At 49.0% G+C, this 24,464-nt stretch overlaps 1 protein-coding gene across 1 annotated transcript in view; it reads left to right on the forward strand.

Annotated features, from left to right (window-relative positions):
* The first annotated feature begins 10,513 nt into the window (after positions 1-10,513).
* LOC147685145 (uncharacterized) overlaps positions 10,514-24,464 on the forward strand; it is a 58,974-nt gene continuing 45,023 nt past the window's right edge. Inside the window, exons 1-2 of the mRNA XM_086941066.1 lie at positions 10,514-10,697; positions 22,175-23,244. Coding sequence (XP_086797192.1) covers positions 22,281-23,244 — 964 coding nt within the window. The 5' untranslated portion in view covers positions 10,514-10,697; positions 22,175-22,280. The remainder of the gene's footprint in view (positions 10,698-22,174; positions 23,245-24,464) is intronic.

Here is a 24,464-nt window from a genome sequence, read left to right on the forward strand (position 1 = left end):
AGCCCTTGAGAAGCTAACGACTGTCATGGGGCAACAAAGACCAATCGCCTCTCTCCCCTCCGTAGTCCTGCACATAGTTCTGTACGAACAAGTGATGTCCAGTCGCAGTGGACATGTCTTATCCACTATAATCGGAGAACACGGTTTCGAACCGGGAGAAGTATTCTGAGACATCTTCTTGGGGTTTCTAACGGCAAGCGGTTACTATGGACCAATCTATCTTTTTCTCGGGAATCAGGGATTTTACTTTTTGTACTATCTTGTCCGGGAGGTCTAATATGGCTTTTACAGGTTTCTGTCCAGGGTTTTGTTATTTGTCTAGTACATCGAGTTGTTCCCAGGTATGACCGAACAGGTCTGAATGTTCTACTTTCCTGATCTGTTTCCACACATCAGCTGGTAGGCATAGCCCAAAGAACAAGTCGACGTCGGCAAGCGTCATAATCGTCGATCCTAGAGTGGTACCTAATTCTGTGTAAAAACGCGGTGGGATTCTTTCGCAAGTCAGGCAAGGATTTGCGGAACGTCAGGATGTCCTGTCTATCCCAAGGCTAATATACCCAATTATAAACCACTCTTCCTTTGGCGTCCTGGTGATTTATGTCATCATGAGTTCCCTGTCCTCAAGGGGGGACCCAATAGGGGGCAGCTTATTTTATGGGCATCATATTGTCTAGTCTCTCCATCGGAGGCTCCGTCATTTCTGATGTCGTGTTTTTTGACTACCCGTCCTTGTTCTATGAGGTGGCGGAAGACTTCTAGGGGATAGGAGAAAAGTTCCGCCACATCACAGTCGTTTTCGTCTCCTGTATCTACCTTCCTGTATAGAGCCATGAGTAGGTCAGGCACTATTTTCTTGTACTTTTCCTCATAAGCCGTAAGGGTGTAATAACAAAAACGCACGACAAAGTGTCGCTTGTGATTGTCGACATAAGAGTTACATATATCTGTTATATATTCTTCCGTTTCCTTCCTGTCTACTAGGGTTTTAACGATTTTCTCAATACCTGCTTGCTCACTCTTACTCAACCGTGGGATTCTTACCAGCCCTTTTTCTGTTGTTTCGGTTCTTACTGGTGTGTTGTTTGACGAGGTATCAGGCACGAGAGGCTCGGTCGGCGCAGAGGCCGTGGGTACAGAGGCCCTGGCGCCACCTTCGATTATGCTCTGAGAATCTTGGTGTTGTATTAGAGGATGAGTAGGGGCATAAGGAGGTGGCATGTAGATAATTGGTGGCCCTAGGAGTAAATCGTCGTCTATCTTTTGTTTCAATGGTAACTCAGGGTAAAGAGCCGAGGGCGCTCTGACAGGGCATTGTCCTGAGATCTCTGATTCTCACTCCTTCCTAGCGTAGTCTCTTTCCCTAATCTCCTCTTCTAACTTTTTACCAGGTAGGTGAGCTGATTTTCGTAGTTCCTTATCTATTCTTGCTTCATCTTTCTTCTTTCGTTGAATCGTTTCTTTTCGCCACATACCAAGTGTGAAGGGGCGGCCCTTACCTCCAGGGCGCGGGGAACCAGTGTGGACTCCCATACCTTCGGAACCACCGTACCCCAACTCAGCCAACCCCGGCTACTCCTCTCTCTGTCTCCCTACAGGCGCCGACAGCAACACCGGTGCGCAGCGGACCGGAAGCGACCTTTCGTGACCCCGGAAGTGTGGCGGATACTGAAGGACCGGAAGCGACCCCACCTGACCCCGGAAGTCATTCTCCAGGTTCCCGACCCGATGGTAGAAAAGCCGACGACTCGGAGGATGCAGGGTTCCCAGCAGTGGACTCGTGGCAGGAGTTAGCAACACGCGAAGAACCAGCAGCGGAGAGCGGAGGAGAAAGGAAGAGCCGAGAGAAGGAAGAGGGGGAAGACGTTTGGTGCGAGGATTGGTGGCGTCCTCAGGAGGTGGCTGGAGAGCGGCCGTAACTCGGATGAGAGTTACGGCGGGGCACGTAAGTACCTTGTCACCTTTCTCCGTGTTTCCCCTTGTAGTTAGTGTAAATATTGTAAATAGACTCACAAACAGCACTCGCTGTAATAGTAAACGCACACCGGCACTGTATAGAACTGTACACAACCCCCCCTCCCTCAAGCCACACTCTCTACCCGCTACCCGTCTTCTGTTTTCCTTCTCTACCTACCCTACCGTCCCTCCCTCACGTTAGTTTCCAACCCTCTCACTCCCCGGTGCAGGTGACAGTATTCCGAGGTCCGTTGTCCTCAGGACTAATCGCCCTGTGTCTCTTTCTATTACCTCCGAGGGGCACACCGTTACCTACACCACGGAAAGACGGCCTCAGCCCAGCAGCTGACATCCTACCGACGACCCCTCGCCGGATCCTCATCGCTACGACCCCACCTGCATCCCTTACCTGGACTCCAACCCTGATACCCGTACTCCAAAGACCTGGTTTCTGTATAATCAATAACATTCTCGCTAATCATAGCGCACTTCATCCGGCCTCCACGCCTGTTATTCTGGCCCGCCCCAACCCCCACTCCACAGGTGGTGTCAGAAGTGGGATCACCCGGAAGCATGGAGGCCGCGGTCAAACAGCTGGCAGAAGGCCAGGAACTCCTTGGGAAATTGATGGAACGGTTCCTCAAGACCGCAGAAGATGACCGGGGACAACTGCATGACGTCCTGAAGGGTCAGGGCATGGCCCAGGACCAAGCCCTTGAGAAGCTAACGACTGTCATGGGGCAACAAAGACCAATCGCCTCTCTCCCCTCCGTAGTCCTGCAGAAATATGTGGCTGACGAAGATCCCGACTTTTTCTTCACAAATTTTGAGCGCCTGGCTCAGGCCGCAGCCTGGCCAGCCGATCGTTGGGGTCACTACCTCGGTCCTCTTTTAACAGGGGAACTGCAAGCAGCATACCAACAAGCAAACATACAGGGACAAACCCCCTATACTGACATAAAAACTTGTATATTGGAGCGTCTAGGGATCGACGACGAAACGTACAGGGTTCAGCTACGTCAGGCCAAGGAAGGGCCCCAAGAAAACCCCAGGGCGTTGTCCTTCCGTATACAAGATCTGGCCAACCGATGGTTAAAACCCGCAACATCCAGCAAGGAAAAGATACTTGCCAGGATCTACCTAGAACAGTACCTAGCATCCTTACACCCGGCCACACAGAAATGGGTACGCCAACATGCTCGATTGACTCTCGACAGTGCTGTGGAAATCGCCAGTGCTTATAACAGAGCTCAAGAGTCCCAACGTCTGAAGGAAGAACTCCCCCCACGCATACACCATGGCAGCCATCCCCGGCCGCAAAGACCACCTCCGGTGGTCAGAAAACCCGATCCTGTTCCCTTGATGGCCTATCCGGTCATGCCTAGGCCACCACAACCCGGTCCACAATGCTATCATTGTGGTGGATATGGACACATAGCCCGCATATGCCCCCAGAAGGAGGAACCCATGGAAATAGGGCTGGCTAAGAACTATGTGTGTCTCACTACGGAAACAACCCCTCCACCCTTCCGCTGTCCTGTTCAGATTGACGGACACCGAATGATGGCACTTGCCGATACGGGGTGCCGACATAGTGTCCTGCGACCACAAGAACTACCCCACTCCGTGGGACCTGTGACAGGGACCGTGGCCATCAAATGTGTCCACGGGGATACAAAGAGCTACCCGACCGCAAGAGTGTGTGTGCAACACCCCACCGATAAAGGAAGCATACTAACAGTCGGTCTGGTACCAAATCTTCCCGAACAAGCTATTCTAGGTAGCGACTATAGTGGTCTTCCCCACCTCCTTCAGGACACCACAGACTCCCTGAAGAAATGGTGGGCAGAAGCCCCTTTTTCCCATGACTCTCCTGCTTCGGGTTTTTCCCCCAAACCATTGAAATCCAAAACCCAAAAGAAAAAGGAAAAAAGAGACTTTGCCCTGGCTTGCCCTGCTCAGGTGGACACACATCCGTGGGAAACAGATCGAGAATTCCGCGCCGCCCAGCAAGAAGATCCAGTTCTACAGGACGCCTGGGGGCGTGCACTCCCCAATGAGGACCCATTGCAAGTAGGCCCTTACTTCTTCATAAAGAATGGGCTCCTATATAGGAAGGGAGGACCCCAGACAAATATCCAATTGGTTATCCCTGGACTGTTTCGGGAGAAGGTGCTGTTTCTGGCCCACAGTCACCTGCTGGGAGGACATTTCAGCGATGAAAAGACTGGAGAATCGATCCTGGAGAAATTCTATTGGCCAGGCGTATATGCTCAGATTAAATGCTACTGCCAGGAGTGCCCGGTGTGCCAGAAAACCAGCCGGTATCGACCTCCGAGGGTTCCCCTCCAACCCCTCCCTCTCATAGACGTCCCCTTTACTAGAGTTGGAATGGACCTTATAGGCCCCCTGTTACCCTCTAAGAGCGGGTGTAGGTATGCTCTAGTGTTAGTGGACTATGCCACCCGATTCCCAGAAGCAGTACCACTCCGTCAACCTACCACCCAGAACATAGCCAAAGCCCTCATTTCCATCTTCTCTAGGGTGGGGTTTCCCCGCGAGATATTGACCGATCAAGGGACGCCCTTTGTCTCATCTCTTATGCGCCAAGTCTGTTCTAATCTGGGTATTAAGCAAATAAGAACCTCAGCTTACCACCCCCAAACAGATGGGTTAGTGGAGCGATATACGCAACCTTGAAAACCACCCTCAAAAAACTATTAGGTCTTGAGAGCAAAAGATGGGAGGAGATGCTTCCTCTCGCCCTTTTTGCCATTCGCTGTAAGGTACAAAGTAGTACTGGCTATTCACCATACGAACTGTTGCATGGACGAGCACCCCGGACTCTCTTGGACATGGCTCGCAAGGCCTGGGAAACCGAGCCAGACCGAACCCGTCCTCTTCCCGAATATGTAGACAATCTTAAGACACACTTAGGAGAAATCAGGGAGATTGTGAGACAGAACCTGTTGGCCGCCCAAACTACCCAGAAAAACCAATACGACAAAGGAACCAAAGCTCGGTCCTTTGTTCCCAGAGACCAAGTGCTACTACTCCTACCATCTTCGGACCATAAGCTGCTAGGACAGTGGCAGGGTCCGTTCACTGTCATAAGACAAGTGACTCCGGTCACATATGAAATTGAAACGGACGCCAGCCGAGGGATCACCCAAATCTACCATATTAACCTCCTAAAGAAATGGGAGGGGCCCCGTCCCGTCCTATCCGGTAGTCCCCCCTTCCTGTTTGAGGGATGTTTTGACTCAGACCTACCTGAGTGCAAGAAACTGGACCTCTGCTGGTCCTTGTCGTCTTTACAATCAGTGTTTTCCTCCTTACCGGGACACACTACTGTGGTGGAACATGCCATTCACATGGAACCTGGAAGGACGGTAAGACAACGACCATACCGCATCCCTGAAGCCCGTAGAGCCGTCATCAAAGAGGAAACCAACCAGATGTTAAAGATGGACATCATAGAACCCTCCAGCAGCAGCTGGAATTCGCCCATCGTCTTGGTTCCTAAGCCCGATGGCTCTACCAGATTCTGCATCGATTTCAGAGAGGTGAATAAGATCTCTGCCTTCGACTCATATCCCCTACCTCGTGTAGACGAGATGGTAGAACGCATTGGCAAACCTAAGTATATAAGTACCCTTGATCTGTGCAAGGGCTATTGGCAGATCCCCTTAAAAGCAGAAGACAAACACAAGACCGCCTTCTCAACCCCAGAGGGCTTGTTCCAGTTTAAAGTAATGCCCTTCGGGCTACATGGAGCCCCGGCGACATTTCAGAGGGCCATGAACCGGGTCTTACAACCTCATTCCCAGTACTCAGGCGCTTACCTTGACGACATAGTCATCTATAGCGATACCTGGGATCAACACCTTTCACATTTGCGATCTGTTGTCTCCTCCCTGGGTAAATTTGGCTTCACCATCAACCCCTCCAAGACCACTTTAACGGCACAGAGTGTAAAGTATCTAGGATACTTGCTGGGTGAAGGGCATATCCGTCCTCAGGACAGCAAGGTCAAGACCATCCAAGCCATACCCTTCCCCCAAACATGAAAAGACCTCCGTGCCTTCCTGGGGATGTTAGGCTATTACAGGAGGTTCATCCCCAACTTTTCCCATACTGCAGCTCCACTGACTGATCTACTGAAGAAAACGGCAAAAACGGAGGAGATCCTAAAACACCCGTCTTCCGTGCTGTTGCATGCCTTTAACCTCCTCAAACATTCCCTGACTTCTGAACCTGTGCTGATGAGTCCTGATTATACCCAGCCCTTCATACTACAAACTGACGCGTCCGATCAGGGCTTGGGGGCTGTGCTGTCCCAAAAAGATTCAGAGGGAGCAGAAAAACCCATTCTCTACCTTAGTAGGATGCTTTTTCCACGAGAGACTAACTATTCCGTTGTTGAAAAGGAGGCACTCGCTATTAAATGGGCGGTAGAAAGCCTCCGTTACTACCTAGAGGGACGGGAATTCCTTCTATATACTGATCACGCCCCACTTGAATGGATGGCACGCAACAGAGGACACAATGATCGAGTGCTCCGGTGGTTCCTCTCTCTCCAACCCTTTCGCTTCAGAACTTTACGTCAGAAAGGGCTAGAGCAGGGTAATGCGGACTCCCTCTCCCGGTATCCGCCACCCACAACCCCTACAAGAAACACTCCTAGGGAAAGGGGATGTGAAGGGGCGACCCTTACCTCCAGGGCGCGGCGAACCAGTGTGGACTCCCATACCTTTGGAACCACCCGTACCGCAACTCAGCCAACCCCGGCTACTCCTCTCTCTGTCTCCCTACAGGCGCCGACAGCAACACCGGTGCGCAGCGGACTGGAAGCGACCTTTCGTGACCCCGGAAGTGTGGCGGATACTGAAGGACCGGAAGCGACCCCACCTGACCCCGGAAGTCATTCTCCAGGTTCCCGACCCGATGGTAGAAAAGCCGACGACTCGGAGGATTCAGGGTTCCCAGCAGTGGACTCGTGGCAGGAGTTAGCAACACGCGAAGAACCAGCAGCGGAGAGCGGAGGAGAAAGGAAGAGCCGAGAGGAGGAAGACGTTTGGTGCGAGGATTGGTGGCGTCCTCAGGAGGTGGCTGGAGAGCGGCTGTAACTCGGATGAGAGTTACGGCGGGGCACGTGAGTGCCTTGTCACCTTTCTCCGTGTTTCCCCTTGTAGTTAGTGTAAATATTGTAAATAGACTCACGAACAGCACTCACTGTAATAGTAAACGCACACCGGCACTGTATAGAACTGTACACCCCCCCCCCCCCCTCCCTCAAGCCACACTCTCTACCCGCTACCCATCTTCTGTTTTCCTTTTCTACCTACCCTACCGTCCCTCCCTCATGTTCGTTTCCAACCCTCTCACTCCCCGGTGCAGGTGACAGTATTCCGAGGTCCGTTTTCCTCAGGACTAATCGCCCTGTATCTCTTTCTATTACCTCCGAGGGGCACACCGTTACCTACACCACGGAAAGACGACCTCAGCCCAGCAGCGGACATCCTACCGACGACCCCTCGCCGGATCCTCATCGCTACGACCCCACCTGCATCCCTTACCTGGACTCCAACCCTGATACCCGTACTCCAAAGACCTGGTTTCTGTATAATCAATAAAATTCTCGCTAATCATAGCGCACTTCGTCCGGCCTCCACGCCTGTTATTCCGGCCCGCCCCAACCCCCACTCCACACCGAGACTGTCAAGCATAGTTGGCGTAGTTTTCTTTTTGCATAGAGCTTTCTCTAGCGTTTCTATTTTATCGAGGTCAAGAGATCCCATCAGTGGCCACTTATTTTCTCGATCTTTTTTTAGTGCTTTTATGCCATAGTTTACAGTAAGCTACAGCGACTAATCCATATTTTACATACATGTCCTTATTAGGGGTGCCTTCCGGTGGAGCCGGATGACTGACCTTTAATAAGCGGTCCGGGCAGAACCACTTACCAATCAGTGGTATAATAGCTCCAAGCCAACTCTGTTGAGGGCATTCTGCAGTGTGACTCGGGGTGGTCATTGTCCCATGTTGTTAACTAGGTACCACATCTTTTCATGATTTACGGGTGAAAATGTCTTTGAGAAGTGTTCCGCAGTCCATCTGCTATAGAAGGGTTGTCCAGTCCTCACTTCTATTTAATCCTGTCTGGATGGTGTTGAACTGGATTATGGTGTTCAATTCCTCTCGATTCAGGTGTTGGGCCAAGTTACCTCCTCTTTGTGGCAACTTGACAACTTTAAGGATTGTCCACTTGATGTCGTCAGCGTTGTAGTTTAGTTCTGAGAAGTGCTCAACCAATGGGGCATTAGGAGTCCCACAACTGATGCGGCTCCTGTGTTGGAAGATGCGAGTCAGTCTCCTTAACCATATCCCTCCCTTTACAGCGCCAGCGTTATCACACGCCCTGCGCCTCCAGGAGCCGTGCCATATGAGCTCTCCCAGCCCTTTCAGAACGCACAGCGATCCCGCACGCCCTGTGTCCTTAGCCTCGGTAGAGGTATTCGCGTGCTCGCTGATCACAAGCTCACTGCCCCACTAGCGGTATCCACAACTTGTGCCTGAATTGAAATGCTAATGGTAGCTCCTTGTGAAGATTCTTAATTTAATTCAACTAAACCAACTGTAATGGCCCACTCAGAGTGCCAGTCCCCGGTGCACGCTACACCCCCATGCTCACTGTCAGGCTGGAATTATGTATACCATTGCCATACTCAGCACATGGTCACGCTGGCTCCCTCCTCACAACCACGGAGGACCTAGCTAGTCACCATCAGGGCTAACTTACTCCCACATATAAACCTCCTACGCCGATAAATGCACCCAGCACCACTGTTTTTAATTCAAATAGCTCGCCGTCTGGCAGCACCTCTTCACTGCGATTCCGAATTTTGTGAATACAGTACAAAACGCGGCTTAGTTGACCTCTCCCAATTTCTCTGAAACCAACTTAAATTGCATTGTTTTTCTGTTCTTTTCCCCTGTTTTCTTCCCCAACAGGCGTACATATTGTTTAAACCAGGCAATTAAATTGTTAAGTCCTGAAGATGATCCCCTTGTAACTAGAGCACGGGATCGAAACGTCGACTCCTTCTAGTAGGCATACGTCTGACCATTGTATATTATTGTTTGTATGTGCTACTCTGGGAGACACTGATAACATTGATTCAAACAGTGCCCAGATCGCTCACTCTTTTTGCCTGAAGAACCTTTCTTTTCTACTACCTTTTCTTTCAATTTGTGCTCACCTTTCCAGTACGGTGCAGGACTGTGCCTTACTGCAATAAATTGTTGATGCCAAATGTATCTAAACTATTAACACTTGATCTGATTTATAATAAATTCCCTGTCCGGCTGGGCAAGGAAAATATATAGCAGCCTATTGTGGTCTATATAGTATCGATGTGTAATTTTGCTTAGCTTAGGACCTTTGTTTCCTTAAGTCACTTCCTGTTGTGACATCGGTGTACCCCCCACTTCTTTTTTTAGGACTTGTGCCCTGGTGTCAGGGCATTATGTGAGAAACCGCCCTGGTTGCTAATGTAAAGTAGTGGGCCCTGTGCCCACATACCAAGTAACAGACACTAGCATGGTGGGAGCATAACCGGCACAGGGCCTCTTTTATTAGCAATGTCACCTGATGGATGGGTGTGTGGTGGGTGTTGACACTGCCCTTAAGAAAGGGCTCCTGCATGAGTTTCCAGCAGGATAGTACACAAAACACTTACAGTCTCTCTCATTGAGCATGTCTCACAACACGATCTCACACGTGGTCGGTCTCAGGAGCCCCATTAACGGTCTCGCTCCGGAGAGGGTCATTTTTTGTTAAAACATTAAACTTTATTGTCCAAAACCTTGAAATTGCAATTCTCTGATTCATTTAACATTAACAGTACTGCAGCATCTGCCCACGAGATACAATTGTCAAAAAAGAAAAAAAATTGTGAAACAAGGTTGCAAATGCTCTGGACCTCTAAGAAGGGCTGCAGATGCGGGCAAGGCACCTGCAAGTGAACATAAATAGATGTACTGTTCTCTTCCCAACACTTACGTTGAAAAATTATTGTAGCAGCTTCTAGTGTAACGTTACAATTATTTTTTTTTTAAATTTACATATTTAGGTTAGTGAGGACTTTATCTGGGTGCACGAAAGAGTTTTTTTTTTGCTGCGTTTTTAAAATAAATTTGACTTGATATCTGCTAAATAGTTTAGTCCTTCTGTGAGCACTGTCTGTATGGTTATTAGCAATATATAAAATGTAAATGTTACTGAACTCTCTTATTGTAGGACTTTGACAATATCTGTGTAGCAACGTATGTTATACAAGTCCCTAGGACTTGCACGGCAGGGTGCTAAAGAGGGCATAATGTGCCCGACTGCTGCCCTGGCTATGGTGACGGGGAGGGAGGGCTGGTCAGAAAGGGGAGGGAAGGACATAGATGGGTGTGATCGAATGGGGGAGACGGAGACAGAGAAGGATGCAGGGATAGGAGGGGTTCATTGAGAAGGGGCGGGAAGTAGGAGGAAGTGAGCCGGGACTCCGCCTCCTCCTGAGCTTGTGGTAGCAGGCAGCAGCCATTAGCAGGGAAAGCTGCATGGTGCCCCGGAAAGTCAACCAAGAAACTAAGATCCCTGTCACTTGCAGGGCAGAGAGGCCCTGCGGCTTCCCTCTGCGCTGCCGGGCAAGAGGGATTAGGGCTCCAGGACTGGACACATCCGATTCCAGGTAAGACAGAGTCACCGGAGGCAGGACATGAAGTAAGCAACAGTGTACACCAAAGGGTCAGCTGCCCCGACCCCATTAACGCAAACCATGTTGCCCCAGTGGGTCTGCGCACGCATTCGTAAATATTTACGTTTGGGAGGTCGTGAAACCATTTGATGGCGAGGGTGATAAATGCGAACATTTCTCCTGGCTCCCCCAGGACTTTCTGGGTACTGTTTTTAGGAGAATTGACTGGCTGCAGGGTAGTTGGTAATTTGTAGGGACCCTTTTCTGGTTGTTTGCGGACTTAACTTCTGCGGGGTCATCGCCTAGTTGAAAGATTTCAAGGGCCCGGGGCATGTGGCAACAGATCGAGGGCTTGTGTTGGGGTACCATGTGGAGGGTGAGTGGACTCATCCTGGGACAGTAGAGGCTCGCGGAGACAACCACAGTACATCGCTTCCGGGGAGATAAAGCGGGCATAGGTGTTTTGTGGGGGGCGGGGGCTCAATGATTGGAGATCCGTTTCGGATAGCGTGGGATGTTTGGGGGTGTTCTCTTAAGTTACGTGAGGGCTCTCGTGTAGAGAGTGGTGGGCGGTGTGGACCAGGCACCTGAGCGCGTAGTCAGCCTCGCGGGGGTGGGGGTCTCTCACTTCTGTTCAGACCCGGCCTGTCCTCGTTGCGGGAAGAGTCCCCCCTCCCCTAACCCGCCAGGAGAGGCGGTGATAAACTGGTGGCTTCCGTATCACCCAGGCATAGGCCCAGTCCCCGGCGCCCGCGTTGTCTTCGGCCCGCCCCCGAGCGCAGGCCGGCGGATGAGGAGGCGCTGGGGGCGGGGTATGGCGCCCGCCAAGCCAAGGCGCGCAGGCCCAGCCCAGGCCGCGGTCCGTGGTGCAGAGCAGGCGCACTGCCGACTATCCGAGACCCTCCTACTCTGATTATTTTATTCGCACAACACCGGATTTAAGGTTGAGCTGTATCTGCGAAGTCGGTGTTGTGTAACAGGCATGTTGACTAGAGCTCCTCCAGCCCTGAATACACAAAGCATGTCACCCTCCCCGGGTATAGGAAGATATATCGCCCCCCCCCCCGGGGTGAGAAAGGTCACACTTTATCGGAGCAGCGTGTCGGAAATAACCAGGGGAAATTGTGCTGCTGTGGATTAAGCCAGTAAGTGGGTTGTAAGGAGGACAGAGGTAAGCTATGAGATGTACAGAGGAAGAGTCAAGAAGTTATGAGGAAAGTTAATATAAACAAGCTTTTGCAATGCAATAGGTCTTGCATTACTGATAGTTTGAGGTATTGGTGTTGCAAATAATGCAACGCCATTAGCTCATACTCTCAGTAATGCGAGACCTAGTGCATTGCAAATGCTGGTGTAGTGAGCCAGGAACCAGCATTACCACAAGTTGCTTCTGAAGTTCCTTAGTGAGCAAGGCCCCAGCACTGCATGTCTACGTGCAGTACTGCAAGCTGCTTCTAGAGGTCACTAGTGAGCAAGCTACCAGCACTGCATGTCTAGATGCAGTATCACAAACTGCTCCTAGAGGTTCCTAGTGAGCAAGGCACTAGCACTGCAGATTACTTTTAGTCACATATGGTACTGCACCATGCACAAAATATGTCAAACCCACCCTACCGATAATGCATTCCATGCAAGACAGTACTACAAGTACATTCAAATAGCTATATCCATATATACAATTAGTAGCTTTGAAATGTGACAAACTAATTATTACATTAATTTTGCATTAGGTTGTACTCTGGAGCTGATGAAGGGAAATTTATAGATGGTGTCATATAAATGTGGGATGTTCAAGTGAGTAAAGTAAACATTGCCAGCCCACCTTAGGACCAAGGGTGTGTCTTGCCTGAAGCCTTTGAAGGAAATAGTTTCTTGAGGCTGTAATTAAAACCTAGGGAGTAACAACACATGTAACAGGGTATGTCCTCATGGGAGGTTACGGGAAGAGAGAAGGCAGTACTAAGGAGGGGCTACTAAGCCTATTCCCAATGAAAAGCCACCATTTACAATGGACAGGCACAAGAGCCTATTAAAGAGATGGGCGGAGCTTTATGCCCATATAACCTGAATATTGGAAACACAATCAAAATGTCAATACTGATATTAATTTTCCTTTCTATTTTCCATTTCAGCACATTTTCACAACTTTATGCAACCTAGAGACCTGTTTAAATATCTTTCTTATTTCGATAGACTTTTATCATTTTGAGTCTTTTTTTAAACACAGTATAAATATCGTAAAACACCACCTCCAAATTTTACAAAACAATTTTTTCAAAATGACGTTTGGACACACAACAAATGATAACTGACAACACATAACAATTAATGACAAACAAATTGCACACATGCAAAGACATGAAAATGACAAAACACACCTGCCCTGATAGGTTCTACACCCTTGCTTGAACTTTTTCAACCTTCTATCTTGGGCATGTCCTAAACTACTATGCATTTATAACTCCCCGTCTGTTTCAAGACTTGAACATATTCCATTCTTACTACTCATGCTATATTCAGAAATAACAAGGGATACTTTCTTTATATAACAAATGCACTCGTTAGGATTAACCAAGGTCGGTGTGTTTCAAACCCAATATTTAGTCATTAGGGTTCTCCTCGAGACCCAAAAAAATTTTAGATCAGCTGAACTCTTCTGTTTGAGTTCAATCAGAACCTTTCTCCACTATAGTCCTTGAAGAATTTTTTATTGTCATAGAATGGTGTTTCCTGTAGTTAATCCTTGTTCCTTTGAGAGTTACTGGAGCAACTTCTACATTATTGATGCTTGTCCAAATGGATGGCGCCATTTGACTGTCGTTCTTCAAATTCTCTTTTTTGGGTCAAATCAGCTGCAAAATCCAGAACTCCCTTTTATGTTCGTCCGTTGAATGCTCGGTCGCCACGCGGTTTCCTTTTTGGCACGTCAAATCGGCATCAAGGTGTCTAACTTCCACTACTCTGTCTGTTCGTCCTTGTACTAATGCACCGAAATGGAGAATAAAAAGAAAAATTAATATCAGTATTGGCATTTTGGTTGTTGTTTAAAGTTGTTTGGGCTCAGCCTTACTGATAAGAGCCCAAACCCTATTTTGCTATTTGGTTGCATATCCTGAATACAGCATATCTCAAAGAGACAGCACAATCACTGCCTAGGCGAGATCTAAAAAGGAGTTGAAAAAGAAAGTACACTATAATAAGAGTACGAGGAATAAAGGGTATGTAACAGAAGTAGAAGAAAAAATGAATGCATGACTCCCATGGAAGTGGCAATAAGAGACTTAATAAGTGAATTCCAATAATTCACAAATTCAGTTATTTGGCTTTTGTGTAGTGAAAGTAGTACCAATCCCAGCTAACAAGTGGCATGGCAGCAACAGTGCAAGCTTCAATCATAGCATAAGCAGTACTATTTTTCGCACACACCTGCACCTCCAAACCTGTCACACCTCTCAAGTTGACGAGTTGCAAGTTTCCTTTATCCTCAGACATCTTTGAATTCTAATTTTATGACCTTAAAGTGGGTAAAAAATATATCAAGGCTGTGGGAAGAGCAAAGAGAAATATTGGAGTGCAGGTGGATAGTTGTTACCAAGGCTACTATAAAAATGCAACAACGTAGCATTTCATGTGAATTTGAATATACTGTACTTGTCACTTATTACTGCACAATTGAAATCTTTTAACAAAAAATTGTTTAATGCCTGTCAACCACAGCCACATTGTTCCAGAAGAAAACTGGGTAAGATATAGGGGTGGTGGGAATTAACGTATTCGTGCTACGCAAAGCTCAGCGAAACGGTAAAAAATCTCAGCGAGCACACAGAGTTCCGCAAACACACGGAATTGCTTGTTCTGCCCGTTCGCAATGCTTTTTTTCTGTTCGCGAACGCTGTTTACGTGCTCGGGGGGAAATATCTTGTGAACACACATTTTGAAAGTGCTAACAAGCAAAAAATTCTGCGAATCCGTGGAATTTTTGGCAATACCCCATTCTCTGCGGAACGCGAAATTACACAAATTCCGCGAGCGGAACAGAATTTACTGCCCAGGCCTAGTAAGATACCATACCAAGATTTGTGCAAATAAAATTATTTCCAGCCAAATGAGTGGTGTGTACCGTATCAGAAATTATTAGCATTAATTACTGAAAAAGCCTTAAAAAAGTAATAAGTTAAACTAACAAGGACAGCTGGCCTGACAACTTAACAGCATTAATTGTAAAGTAAAATATAGATTGGGGGTCTAAATTATTTGGTCATCTATTTAAAGTAATTATGACTGGACCCTTTCCTGCAACTTGGAAATGAGTGATGATTAAGCCTATTTTAAAAAAAGATGATCTCAGTGAGCCAAATAAGTATCGCCTAATAAGACTATTGGATATGGGCTTAAAAATATACGCAAAGCTAATACTCCAGTGCTTGAATGACTGAATGGATCAAAATGATCTGGTGCCAGTGGAACAAAGAGGTTTTTAGGTCTCGCCTGTCGATGCGCATGCGCATCGAGCAAGGCGAGAGTATTGCGAGTTATCCACTCTTTATCCACACTGCAAGGAATCGTGGCGATTCCTTGCAGTGCCCGTGACTTTTAAGGTCAATGCGCATGCGCATTAAGCTTATGCGCATGCGCATTGACCTTAAAAGTCACGGGCGCGTGCATGTCCGTCTTTGTTTACCCGCTCCGCCCCCTCCCGCCGTGTCGCCTTGCCTACTCTCTTCCACAGCCTCCCCCAGCTCCGCCCCCTCACTACTTGATTGCACGGCCGCTAGGCCGTGCCTCCCCTACTCTCCTCCCCCCTCCTCCTCTCCTCCCCTGCCTGCCTGCCGCTAGGCCGTGCCTCACCTACTCTCCTCCCCCCTCCTCCTCCTACTCTCCTCCCCTGCCTGCCTGCCGTGTCGCACCTCTCCCCTCTCCGCCCCCTCCCCTGCCCGCCCCCTCCCCTGCCCGCCGTGTTACGGTGAAAGGCTTGTTTCCGTTTGTCTCTCTCCTTTCAGGTATTCCCTTCCTGTATTCTTTTTCCTCGTTTTTTAGGCGATGCACGGTGCTAGGAGTAGATTGTCACATCCTGTGGATCGCCTCGCCCCCGGACATCATGGGCCAGCCTTGCTCTGCACAAATGTTTCCCAGCACCAGTCCCAGCATCTCTCAGCAGCTCCGCTCTTCCTGCACTGCTAGAACGCAGAGTCTCCCACCACTGAGGGTAAGACAAGGAAGCGATCCCTGAAGACTGCGTCCAAGGGCCTCCAAGGCAGCCTGCCCCCAGCCATTTGGTTTCCGCACTGGTCTCTGCTCACAGAGGGGGTGCAGCTTCCAGGGCAGAAGGATCTGTGGCTTCCGCGTTGTCCTAACATGAGTGGCATCCAACACGACGAGGCCCCGGTCGCCGTACCCACCTCAGAGCCTACGTGCAGCCTCACGGAAGCGAAATCACCACCGCTGGTCGGTTCCGCCTCACCTCAGACCCTGGTCTTTGCAGACTGATCCAATCTGCTCCAGGGGACAGCAGGGCCAGGCTTGAATATGCCACTTTTTCGTTTGAGTTTTGAGTTTCACTATATATTTAAAATAATCATACTTTTAAAGATATAACCGTAATTTTGACTGAAGTCTAAATTGATTATAAGGCTACGAATCCAGGTCATCCTTCAGTCTCACAGATTGCTTGGTATGTTATTAATCACAGTGATAAACCTTCTACTGCATGCCCTTTTCAACGTTGTTTGAGAGCAGGTTTGAAATGTTCGCTATAGCCCACTAATGAGCTATTGCTTGTGGCCTAGGTTTCTTGGAAGCAGATTATATAATTATATATGATATGTGGTTCAGTGCTTCTGAAGTTAAGGTGACTCTTGTAATACCCCTGATGTTTCATGAAAAGATTATCATTGAGTGGTCTTGAAATGCTCTTTTGCTACGAGTAGTGATTTGATTACACTAATTCCTAGCTCTGTTCTTTATCTGGGTTTACACTTTTCTTTCGTGTTTTGGCCTTTTATATTTTATTCATTTTGTTTCAAAATTGCCATCACATTCCAGAGCTCAATTTAAAAGGGAGACTATATTATTATTGGTTCGCAACTGCAGTAATTGTGGGGCCAGATTACATTCAGATAAATGAATATATCTGACCGGTTCCCGGAACAGGATCCTCCTTCACCAATTAAGGGGATGTTGTTTGATTTAAAGTTTCGTTCCTCGCAAGCGTAACGGTGGTGAGTTTGCTTTGCACTCCAAACTTTAATGGTTTAAAAGTTATTGCCATGGTGTCTTTAAATTCCTTACCTTAAAGTGCTAGCAAAACCGCTAGGCGCCCTATAATATTGCCATGATTCCGAATTTCGCTACCGAGATTTGTATTCTGGTTGAGAGAGCTGCTTAATGTTTTCACTCATTATTTCTTCTCTATAGTGGCAAAGGAGGGAATTTCATGCTTAATATGTCAAGGAGCCAGCAGTCTCTGCCTCGCGCCCGCCATTGCCCCCTCCCCTTCAAGGGGACTGAGCACGTGCTCTCATTATCTCACCTCCCTTTATAATTAATTTACGGTCTTTGCAACTCCCCAGCCATATGTTGCTTTGTTTTCGCTGCTTCTTTGTTGTTGTGTCGCCACACATCCGCCTCTCACCGCACCGACGCCACTCACCCTCACTCACCCTCAACCCCTCACCCTCAACCCCTCACCCTCACTCACCCTCACCCTCACTCACCCTCAACCCCTCAAACTCACCCTCACTCACCCTCACTCACCCTCAACCCCTCACCCCCTCACCCTCAACCCCTCACTCACTCACTCTCACTCACCCTCAACCCCTCAGCCTCACCCTCACCCATACTCACCCTCACTCACCCTCAACCCCTCACCCTCACTCACCCTCAACCCCTCACTCACCCTCAACCCCTCACCCTCACTCACCCTCAACCCCTCACCCTCACTCACCCTCAACCCCCCCTCCACCCCCACCCTCACCCCACCCTCAACCCCCCACCCTCAACCCCTCACCCACCAACCCCCTCACCCACCCCACACCCCACCCACACCCACCCACCCACCCCTCCCACCCTCACTCACCCTCCACTCACCCTCACTCACCCTCACTCACCCCACTCACCCTCACTCACCCTCACTCACTCACCCTCAACCCCACCCCCTCACCCCACCACACCCCAACCCCTCACCCCACTCGCACCTCACTCGCCCTCACCCCCTCACCCCTCACTCACCCTCAACCCCTCCCCCTCAACCCCCACACCCTCACTCACCCTCAACCCCTCACCCTCACTCACCCTCACCCTCACCCTCACTCACCCTCAACCCCTCACCCTCACTCACCCACAACCCTCACCCTCACTCACCCCTCAACCCCTCACCCTCACTCACCCCTCAACCCCCCCCTCACTCACCCTCAACCCTCCCCCTCACTCACCCTCAACCCCTCCCCCTCACTCACCCTCACTCCCCCTCACTCACCCTCACCACCCCACACACCCTCACTCACCCTCACTCACCCTCACCCCCCTCACCCTCAACCCCTCACCCTCACCCCTCACCCCAACCCCTCACCCTCACCCCTCACCCCACAACCCCTCACCCTCACTCATCCTCACTCACTCACCCTCAACCTCACTCACCCTCACTCATCCTCACTCACTCCACCTCACCTCACTCACCCTCAACCCTCACTCACCCTCAACCCCTCACCCTCACTCACTCACCCTCAACCTCAACCCTCACCCTCACTCACCCACCCCAACCCCTCACCCTCACTCACTCTCACTCACTCACCCTCACCCTCACTCACCCTCACCCTCACCCTCACTCACCCTCACCCTCAACCCCTCACCCTCAACCCCTCACCCTCAACCCCTCACCCTCAACCCCTCACCCTCAACCCCTCACCCTCACTCGCCCTCACCTCACTCACCCTCAACCCCTCACCCTCAATCACCCTCAACCCCCTCAACCCCTCCCCCTCAACCCCTCACCTCACTCACCCTCAACCCCTCACTCACCCTCAACCCCTCACTCACCCTCACACTCACTCATCCTCACTCAACCACCCTCAACCTCACTCACCCTCAACCCCTCACTCACCCTCAACCCCTCACCCTCACTCACCACCCTCAACCCTCACCCTCAAACCCTCACCCTCACTCACCCACCCTCACCCCTCACTCTCACTCACTCACCCTCAACCTCACTCACTCACCCTCACTCACCCTTAACCCTCACCCTCAACCCCTCACCCTCACCCTCACTCACCCTCACTCACCCTCAACCCTCACCCTCAACCCTCACCCTCAACCCCTCACCCTCAACCCTCACCCTCAACCCCTCACTCACCCTCACTCTCACTCATCCTCACTCACCCTCAACCCCTCACCCTCACTCACCCTCACTCACCCTCAACCCCTCACCCTCACTCACTCACCCCCAACCCCTCACCCTCAACCCCTCACTCACTCACCCTCACTCAGTCTCAACTACTCCCCCTCACTCACCCAAAACCCCTCACCCTCACTCACCCTCACTCACCCTCACTCACCCTCACTCACCCTCAACACCTCACTCACCCTCACCCTCACTCACCCTCACCCTCACTCACCCTCAACACCTCACCCTCAACCTCAACCCCTCACCCTCACTCACCCTCAACCCCTCACCCTCACTCACCCTCACTCACCCTCACTCACCCTCACTCACCCTCACTCACCCTCACTCACCCTCACTCACCCTCACTCACCCTCACTCACCCTCACTCACCCTCACTCACCCTCACCCACCCTCACCCACCCTCAACCCCTCACCCTCACTCACCCTCACTCACCCTCACTCACCCTCACTCACCCTCACTCACCCTCACTCACCCTCACTCACCCTCAACCCCTCACTCACCCTCACTCATCCTCACTCACCCTCAACCCCTCACCCTCAACCCCTCACCCTCACTCACCCTCACTCACCCTCAACCCCTCACTCACCCTCAACCCCTCACTCACCCTCTCACCCTCAACCCCTCAACATCAACCCCTCACCCTCACTCACCCTCACCCTCACCCTCACCCTCACCCTCACCCTCACTCACCCTCACTCACCCTCACCCTCACTCACCCTCACTCACCCTCACCCTCACCCTCACTCACCCTCACCCTCACTCACCCTCACCCACCCTCACTCACCCTCACCCTCACTCACCCTCACTCACCCTCACTCACCCTCACTCACCCTCACTCACCCTCACTCACCCTCACTCACCCTCACTCACCCTCACTCACCCTCACTCACCCTCACTCACCCTCACTCACCCTCACTCACCCTCACTCACCCTCACTCACCCTCACTCACCCTCACTCACCCTCTCACTCTCACCCTCACTCACCCTCTCACTCTCACCCTCACTCACCCTCTCACTCTCACCCTCACTCACCCTCTCACTCTCACTCTCACTCACCCTCTCACTCTCACTCTACTCACCCTCACTCTCACTCTCACTCACCCTCACTCTCACTCACCCTCAACCCCTCACCCTCACTCACCCTCACTCTCACTCACCCTCAACCCCTCACCCTCACTCACCCTCAACCCCTCACTCACCCTCACTCACCCTCACCCACCCTCACCCTCACTCACCCTCAACCCCTCACCCTCACTCACCCTCAACCCCTCACTCACCCTCACTCACCCTCAACCCCTCACTCACCCTCACCCTCACTCACCCTCAACCCCTCACCCTCACACAGTGCAATAGGTCTCGGAGCATTTGAGTTAGAGCTTTTAGAAATGTTTATGGCTTTTTTTTTTAATTCTTTAGCATTGGCTACAGGAAACAAAAATGCTAAAGATTTACAAAAAAACCCATAAACAATTCTAAAAGCACTAACTCTAATGCTGCGAGACCTATTGCATTTCCAATGCTTGTTAATGAATGTCACTTGACAGTAGATTACTGCTATAGCCTGTAGGCCATGGCCCAGAAGGCAATAGAAACCTGGAAGGCTCATTTTGCTGCTTTGTAGGTTTTCAATCTGCCTTTGATCTAGCAAATCGCTCCACTCTCTATGACAAACTAAGCGGAATGTGAATACTGAGTTGACTTTTAGTGGTTTTGAAGGAACTACAATATGGGAACTGGGCAAATGTAGTTCTAGATTAATATGGTAATCTCTCTCCTAAAATTCCAATAGAGAACAGTATAAGACAGGGATGTGTACTAACTCCAACTTTGATTTCATACTCTGTAATGCCTTTGGGAGATATGCAAGATATAGAGAAAACCGAGTCTCCAAAGATGGGAGTGTGGCATATGCCATGTTTATTATACTTGGTTGCCTTGGTTATTATTGATGTTTACGAATTGGGGCACGGAGGAAACCATGCCTCCTCTTGGTATTGTGAGAGGAACAGCCTAGCAATACATCTTGGAAGACCTAAAACCTTGGTATTTGTTATAACGCGAGACCACTTTATCTAGGTAATTGGGTAAATTAAGGTGGAATAGGTAACTACCTATGAATACTTAGGCATTTCCTTTTGATATGAAGTTAAATTAAAAGTTGCATTTAGACTTCATAGAAACCTGAGGCTTGACTACAGTAGGGGGTCTTAAATAAAATTAAAAGATACTGTGGCTGCCCTCATTTGAACCCATATCGCTGCATAGAGAGGCATGGTTCCTCCCCAAATTTTGTATGGGGTCAAGGTTTGAAGTTTAGAGGTAAACCAGGATTGGAAAAAGCCAGAAGGTAAATGCCTAAAAAAAACTTTTAGGCCTAGTCTACCCCCTTTATATCAAGGTATTGGCCACAAACCATTAGGTGCTGACAAACCAAAAGGGTCTATCCTTTGAATGACTGAGATTTTTCAGAGTGAACTGATCTGGGCTGGGCCCTAAGGTCAAGGGGTCGACTGGAGAAACAGGCAAAGTATTTAAAAATAATGGATTTTAAATTGGGGGCTACTGTCAGTTTAACTAAAATAGAATTAAAAGCAAGGAGCACATTAGAATTAAGGCGTATTATAGGAGGTACTCATTTTGTCAAGACAGTATAAATATCACAGATTGATTACATTGACAAAGACTATTGTGTGCATCAGGAAACAAAAGCCTTAAGTACTTAATGTAACTGTGAATAAAACCTGTTCAGTATAGTGCAATATAGTGATAATTGATCCCTTTGCAGCCGAGAGAAGCCCTTAGTCCAGACGTGTGGGTTAGATTGAGAGGAGGAGTATGATCATAAAAGAGTGTTAATAGTTTATAGAAGGGCAAAAAGTATTAGTGACAGACTCTAAAAGATAGTTCCACGTATGTCTGTTAGTCATCCTTTGGCCTTTTGGTTACTTGGTGAAAAATGACAAGTGCGATTTGAAATGCCTCGATCTAGAATCTTGAGCAGTTGTAAGAAAAAAGACAGGGGGTGTCTGAATAGTTTTTTAAACTTTAATTGTGTCTTTTTACTTTATCTAGGTAGGCGGAGCTGAATTGTTATCATGCAGTGATAAGTAGCCCCCATCGATACTTGCCAAGTCGACGCCGTCTGTTAAACGGGTGATGTTTTTGAGGAACCCAAACCATGTCGGCTGAAAGCCTACCCAACTGTAGGAGGATTAACACTCGATCAGCTTCTCGTCAGGTGGCAGAAACTCCACCTGCCATGGATTCTGACAGTTCTTACTCTGTTTCCGCACCTAGCTCTCCGAGTGATAGTTCATCCTCCTTAAGTCCTACAAAAAAAGAGAGCAACAAGCCTGATCTGTTGCCACAAAAGGGTAAAGGGTCTGCAGATGGTGCCTGTCCTGTGCAAAATGGGAAGCCTGCCACAGAAAATGGAGCATCCCCTGGGCAGAATGGAAAGTCTGATGTGAATAATGTGGAGACTGCTAGGAAGAATGACGAGTCTGTTGCACAGGGTACTGAAACTACTATGCAAGAGAGTGGGTCTTCTGTGAAGGATAATGAGTCTGACACCCCTGTTTCTCACGAAAGTGAGTCTGCTGCTCAGGATAATGGGTCTGCTGCACAGGATACAAAAAACCAAAAGCAAGACCAGTCTGCCATACAGAGTACCCGTTTAGCTGTACAGCTTGTCTTGTCAAAGCCGCTTCCTTCCATCTCCCCTGCCACCTCTCAAGGTCAAGATTCAAGCAGCTTTTGCGGGGGTCCTTACAGAAGAAGGAAAGCCAATTTTTCAAATGAGGAAACGGAGACTCTGGTGAAAAATGTAGTGAAGCATTTCAGTGCTCTCTATGGCGTGGAAGCCTGGAGAACCGAATCAACGCGTAGGAACCAACGGAGGAGTCAGCTGTGGAATCAAATCCAGCGGCATGTCAATGACCTCGGATATACACCCCGGTCAATTGATGATCTCAAGCACAAGTGGAGGGACATACGGCTGGATGTGAAGAGAAAGGTCACCACCAAAAGGTCCTCATCGTCTATCTTTAACTCCCGCCTCACGCCCATGGAAAAACTGGTTGCCTCAACAATTGGACAGTCCCACCTTGATGGGGAAACTGATGGTGTTTACCATGAACCAGGTTAGTGAATAAAGCAGAAGTGGATGTTTTGATTGACGTTTGGAGGTTTTTTTTTTGGGAGGGGAGGGGTTGCATTTCAGTAGTGTGCAAGTTGTGAAGTCCTAAAATAAAATGTGTTTAGAATAGATCATTTACAACGGGTCACTCTGATGCAAACCAATGCATCAGTGTATATATATTTAAATATTCACCAGTGGAAAGGAATCTGCCAACTACCATTAGAATGATTATCCTTTCAGAAATGTTAATGTAATAAACATTATTATATGGCGGGGTGGACTTAGTCCCTATGTCAAGTGCAAATGTCAGGTCTCATACACTTGGGTGCATCATTCAAAATTGAAAATATACACAAGACCGAAAAAAATAGAACATTTGCATACAATCTCTGACAACTGATGCACAGTTTATTCTATGGTGTTATCTAGTTTGTCCTTTGGCAATACCTAGCATGTTAAGATGAGATAACTGGTGGCGATGTAAGTAGAAATCAGAAGTATGAAAGTACTGTCTCTTTTGGTGGGTCCATGTGAAACTCTAGATCCACCAAACCAGTTGAAGAAGGGGAGATGAAGAAAAGCTGAAATTTCAAAGACTCCTTCATTGTCATTGAGAGTGGTTGAGAGCCTTTGATTGTGTTTTAACAGACTTAAGGGCATATGTACAAGCCCCTATCGCCACCACAACGTCACCTTTATTGACGTTGTGGTGGGGTTAGGGGCGCACCTTATGTACAAGGCAGCGTTCAGCTGCTTAACGTGTCTTAACACTGCCTTGTACATAAGGCCTCCCTTTCACGCTATGGTTAAAGGGGGCCACATGTACAACGCAGAGTTAAGCCACGTTAAGTGAAAGGGGTGGACAGGGGGTGTTGCAGTGGGCCTTCCACTGCAACACCCATTCATTATGACACTGCCCCCTATGTACAAGGGTGGTGCACATAGGACGCAGCGGCAGAATTACGACCAGGTAAAAACTGGTCTTAAGTTGGTGAAACCAGGAGAAATGCACTATTTCTCCTAGCTTTTGCTTTTTCCATGTGTGCTGCCTTGTGCAGTACACATGGAAAAAGGAAAATGCCATGGTTGGTTTATGTACAGGTAGGTGTCCCTTCTTGTACATAAACAAACTTTTAAAAGCCATTTTGTCGCTTTCATGTGTTTCTGCATGAAGCAGCACACATGAAAGTGACAGATGGCATTTCTAGGATTGTTTATGTG

The sequence above is a fragment of the Lissotriton vulgaris genome, chromosome 10, assembly GCF_964263255.1.
Source record: "Lissotriton vulgaris chromosome 10, aLisVul1.2, whole genome shotgun sequence".
Lineage (NCBI taxonomy): Eukaryota > Metazoa > Chordata > Amphibia > Caudata > Salamandridae > Lissotriton > Lissotriton vulgaris.